Source organism: Cajanus cajan, chromosome 2, assembly GCF_000230855.2.
Source record: "Cajanus cajan strain Asha chromosome 2, NIPB_CcT2T_4, whole genome shotgun sequence".
In the NCBI taxonomy this organism is placed as follows: Eukaryota; Viridiplantae; Streptophyta; class Magnoliopsida; order Fabales; family Fabaceae; genus Cajanus; species Cajanus cajan.
The window spans coordinates 16001825-16007362 of NC_138518.1; the positions used below are offsets into that span (position 1 = coordinate 16001825).

The 5538-nt window shown below is 40.3% G+C and overlaps 1 protein-coding gene across 1 annotated transcript; it reads left to right on the forward strand.

The window, feature by feature from the left end:
• The first annotated feature begins 1131 nt into the window (after positions 1-1131).
• LOC145954775 (uncharacterized) lies at positions 1132-5082 on the forward strand. Its single transcript, XM_083069462.1, has 4 exons — positions 1132-1236; positions 1885-2440; positions 3058-4543; positions 4833-5082. The coding sequence occupies exons 1-4, from the start codon at positions 1132-1134 to the stop codon at positions 5080-5082; spliced, it is 2397 nt and encodes a 798-aa protein (XP_082925588.1).
• The last annotated feature ends 456 nt before the right edge of the window (positions 5083-5538 follow it).

The following is a 5538-nucleotide window of genomic DNA, read 5'->3' on the forward strand; positions in this document are numbered from 1 at the left end:
TTTCTCTTGATTTAGAGGCAGAAATCACCAAAAATTGTGATTTTCAACCAATAACAAAGAGTATCAATGAGAGAATGCTAGAGTGTAAGTAACATTTCTCTGTAGGAAAATATTGACAAAAAGTAAAGTCAAGTGTATGAAAGATGTTATCTTCAAAGTTGAATTGGTTCGTGGAAATGTCACTCGGCACACAGAGCATGAATGCCACAAGTTCTCATTTCTTGCTTTCTGTTTGATGAATTGAAAACCATGTCAAGTGGTGCTATGTGCACAAATTTTAATGCCTTTTGTGGGATGTGAGGAATCTAAAGAGAGAAACAAACTCAAGGCATTTTGTTATAAGTACAACCTTAAATCGTGTATATGAATGGCATACGTGACGTAAGGAAAAAGGCAAACAATGAAACAACTATTATTAATGCTCCATATCAAACTATTCCACTGATACATGGAAATAGTAATGGCGATATAGAGAAAAGGAAAATATTAAAGAGAATGTTTCTAAAAGAGAAACAAATCCAAGAGAGGGAAAGAACAAATTCATTCATTCCATGCCTTTCTTTTTCCTCTAATAGAATATTTATAACACTTCTTTTAGCACTCAAACTCACGCAACTTTGAGCTAGTGACCTTCACGCGTGTGCTTCTTCTGCCCTCAGCCTTTTGATGATTGTGTGCCACGAGTCCAGATTGCATCCCTTGCTTAACAGCCACTAATTCGAGTTCCTCATCGTTCTCATTCATTACACATTTCTAGCTATATGAATTTTTAATAGAATATTAGATAAAAGTATATCTCTTATTATTGCATATTTGACAACATTATATCTTATTATTGCAGAAATATTTGATAACATGATATCATAGGACAATATCTGTATATATGCTATAATTTTGGAAAGAATGTGTGTGTATATTTGATTCGATAATATAGGAATTGAATTAGGAAAGTTATGAGGTAATTTAGGAATAATTGAGGGGTTGCAATATTATATATCTTGTATATATATATATATGGGCATTCGGATCAATAAGAGACAGAGAAAAATCATCATATTATTTTGACATGGTATCAAGAGCCTCCCAAACTCTGATATCCAAACAGTACGAGGGAAGTTCTACATCTGCATGATGGCAGCGAAAGAAGAGGAGAACATTCGGGGTGATAGAACAAAGAAAGGTTATTCACCTTATGAGTTGAATGTGAGTGACAATCCTGGAAATGTGATCACCCAGGTGCAATTGAGAGGAGAAAATTGTGAAGAATAGGCCAGAGTCGTAAGAATCTTTTTACGTGCTTGAAGAAAGTGGGGTTTCATAGATGGAACCCACAAAGAACCGAAAAATGATGCACCTGAGAAGGAAGATTGGTGGACAATCCAACCCATGATCGTGTCCTGGATATTAAACACGATTGAATCAAACCTGCGTTCCACTATTACATATGTGGAAAATGCGAAAAATCTTTGGGAAGATATCAAAGAACGTTTCTCAGTTGTGACGGACCAAGAATCCAGCAATTAAAGGTGGAATTGGAAGAATACAAACAACAGGGCTTAAGCAAGGTCGCTTACTATTGCAAACTGAAAATGTTGTGGGATGAGTTGGCCAATTATGAACAAATTCCACAATGCACATGTAGCGGATGCAGTTGTTTGTTAGATAATCTTAAATTTTAGAGATATCCGAGTTAGTTTATCTGTTTTATTTGTTTCAGTTTAGATAAGATAGTTTTTGATAAGATTTGTTTTGATAAGATATTTTATTATCTTCTTGTTAATTTGGTACGTTGTACAATGGCTATTTAAAGGCCATCTCTTATTCAATAAAAAGTACAGTGAGTTGCTACGTTCACCCAATACTAGTATTACTTGTCTCTCTTAGTTTTTCTACAAATTGGTATCAGAGCTTTATGCTCTGAGTGCCGAGTGTGAGAGGAAAACAGTGTGCGCCTGTGTGAAGAAAGAGAGAGTAATGGCAAAGATTGTTAATGGAATGACCGTACCACAACTGTCAAAGAAAACCAATTATGATAATTGGTGTTTACAGATGAAGACCCTGTTGGGTTCCCAAAGTCTATGGGATATAGTGGAGAAGGGGTTTCAAGAACCCAAGGAGGACGAAGAGCAATCTGTGGCTCAGATTGCCGCATTGGAAAAGACACGAGTGAAGGACAAATCGGCTTTGTATTTTTTGTACAATGTTGTGGATGAGTCAGGTTTCGAGAAGATTGCAAACGCTGCATCTTCAAAGGAAGCATGGAAGATCTTGGAGGTTGCGCACAGAGGTAACCACCATGTCAGACAGATCCGACTTCAAACTCTCCGAGGAGAGTTTGAGTGTTTGAAGATGGAGGATAAGGAACAAGTATCCGAGTACATAACTCGGGTGGAGAAGTTGGCTAACCAACTCGGAAGGAATGGGGAGCCAATGCCAGCAAGTAGAATTGTGGAGAAAATCTTGAGATCATTAACAGATGATTTCGAGAGTATTGCATGCGTAATTGAGGAGTCAAAGGACTTGTCAGTTCTCTCAGTGGAAGAGCTCGCTGGGTCACTCGAAGCCCACGAACAAAGGAGGAGGAAGATGAAGAGTACTCTTGATCAAGCATTACAGGCGCAACTTGATTTGAATGAAACTCGGAACACCCAGGGCCGAATATCAAGTGGACAAGGACGGGTGATCAAGGACGAGGCAAAGGACGAGGTGATCAAGGACGAGGTAGAGGACGAGGTGATCATGGAGGTGGACAAGGACGAGGTGATCGTAGCCAAGGAAGTCAACCAAGGTCGGAGGTGGAATGTTATAAGTGTGGCAAACTCGGCCACTACGCAAAGGAATGCAGATCGGAAAATTGCTACAACTGTGGCAAATACGGTCACATAGCAAAGTATTGCCGAGCTAAAAGCCGAAGTGAAGAGAAAGAGAAGAATCTTCTCACAGAAGAAGAGGACGAGGAAGCAGGAATTTTGATGATGACGTAGAGCTCGGAGACCAAGCTACGTCCGAGTTGTGCCTCCAAGGTTCAGCTAAACTTGAGTTGCGTGGAGAGATCAGTTGAGCTTCCAAGCTCAAATGAGAAGTCAGAAGCCGAGCTTGATTCAGGTTGCTTAAACAACTCGATCTGGTATTTGGACACTGGAGCGAGCAATCATATGTGTGGAGAAGAAAGTTTCTTCAACGAACTCATCAAGGTAAAGGCTGGATTCGTGTCATTTGGGGATGATTCCAAGGTGGCGGTAAAAGGGCGTGAAACCATCAAGTTTATGCAGAAGGATGGACGAGTTGGAGAAATAAGGAATGTCTACTACGTTCTCGAGCTTAAGAATAACATCTTAAGCATGGGGCAGATGATGGAGAAAGGCAACTCGGTTCTGATGAAGGATCGAGTGCTTTATTTGAAGGACAAGAATGATCGTTTAATAGCCCGAGTAGAGATGAAAAAGAATCGGATGTATAAACTGGAGCTGAACATCATTCAAAATAAGTGCTTAAAGCTGGACGTGAAGGATGAAGCAATGATGAGGCATTCTCGTTTTGGACATTTAAACTTTGGAGGTTTGGCCGAGCTATCAAGGAAGGAGTTGGTGGACGGACTACGTGGTATTGGGCATTCAAGAACAAGTTTTCTGAGCTTGCCCGAATACAAAGCAAAGGAGCAAGACATCTACAACTCCACTGACGAGTTACATGTAGTATGTCTATTGACAGGAACAGAAGATATAGAGTTTGAAGAGGCGATACTTGATGAGAGATGGAAGAAAGCAATGGATGAGGAGATCGGATCAATTGAGAAGAGTGAGACGTGGAAGCTGATAGATTTACCCACAGGAGCTCGGCCAATTGGTTTGAAGTGGGTATACAAAAGGAAGACAAATGCAAATGGCGAAGTGGAGCGCTACAAAGCTCGTCTTGTGGCGAGGGGTTATAAACAGCAGAAAGGCATTGATTATGATGAAGTCTTTGCATCCGTGACAAGGATGGAAACGATTCGATTATTACTGTCCTTAGCCGCTCAGCATGGATGGAAGATACAACAAATGGACGTGAAGTCAGCATTCTTGAATGGGGTGTTGGAGGAAGAAGTCTACGTGGAGCAACCTCTAGGGTACATGAGGAGAGGTGAAGAGAAGAAGGTGCTGAAGCTCAAAAAGGCTTTGTATGGTTTGAAGCAAGCTCCTCGAGCATGGAATGAGAGAATAGACACCTATTTCAAGAGAAATGGTTATGAACAATGTCCTTATGAACATGCTCTCTATTTAAAGAAGTGCAGAGGAGATATATTGTTCGTTGCTCTATACGTGGATGACTTGATATTCATGGGAAGCAAATCTGAGCTAGTTGAGGAGTTTAAAGAAGTGATGAAGAGGGAGTTTGAGATGACCGATTTGGGCATCAAGAAGTATTTTCTGGGTTTAGAGGTGGATCAAAGAACAACAGGTACTTTTGTGTCCCAAAAGAGGCATCGGCCACCGCGGTGCCAGGGGTGCTGGACATCGTGTGGCTCGCGGGGCCATGGTACGCGGAGGAGTATCGCGCTCTGGTGGAAGAGGCATCGAAATGAAAAAAAAAATTAAGCTTATGGGGGAGTTTTGTTAGATAATCTTAAATTTTAGAGATATCCGAGTTAGTTTATCTATTTTATTTGTCTCAATTTAGATAAGATAGTTTTTGATAAGATTTGTTTTGATAAGATATTTTATTATCTTCTTGTTAATTCGGTACGTTGTACAATGGCTATTTAAAGGCCATCTCTTATTCAATAAAAAGTACAGTGAGTTGCTACGTTCACCCAATACTAGTATTACTCGTCTCTCTTAGTTTTTCTACAGTGATGTGGCATCCAAACTTGAGAAACGAAGAAAGGAGGAGAAGGTTCATCAGTTCTTGATGGGACTTGATGATGCAAGCTATGGAATAGTGCAATCGAGTGTGTTAGCTACAGAACCCTTGCCTTCACTGAATCGAGTCTATGCGATTACGGTGCAGGAAGAGAGAATGAAAATCATCACAAGATCCAAAGAGGAGAAGGGAATGGTCATGGGCCTTGCGGTGCAGGCAGGATCTAAAAGCAAAGGGTGAAGAGAGAGCAAAGATAAATCAATGGTGTGTAATCACTGCAGGAAAATAGGACATGATGCACGAACTGACATAGGAAACAATGAACCAAGGCAAGGAGCGTTTGGAGGGAGGAGTAGAGGAAGTACAACATGGGCTAATGTTGCTCACGTTTTTGGAAGAAGTTGCAACACTTCTGGCACAATAGAAGGGACACAAGAGATCGCAGGATTGAGCAATGAGCAATGGAAAATGTTAATGCATGATAAAGTCGCACAATTTGATCGACATAGAGAAAATGACTGGTAAGAAAGCTTATGATTGGTGGATTATAGACAGTGGTGCATATAATCATATGACAGGGAAATTGCAAAACTTTGTGTGAAATGTGAGTTATACAAGATTGTTCGCTGGAATTGCCTAATGGAGAAATAGGTTCACAAACAAAGAAGGAAATATAAAACTTGATGAAGGTTTTGA

What these genes read in the sequence shown, in the direction of transcription:
- LOC145954775 (XM_083069462.1), top strand. Translation starts at nt 1,132, where the DNA reads ATGGCAGCGAAAGAAGAGGAGAACATTCGGGGTGATAGAACAAAGAAA. An exon ending in TGGGGAGCCAATGCCAGCAA is followed by an intron (nt 2,441 to 3,057) that starts GTAGAATTGTGG and finishes TGGAGAGATCAG; the next exon opens with TTGAGCTTCCAAGCTCAAAT. An exon ending in CGGAGGAGTATCGCGCTCTG is followed by an intron (nt 4,544 to 4,832) that starts GTGGAAGAGGCA and finishes GTTTTTCTACAG; the next exon opens with TGATGTGGCATCCAAACTTG.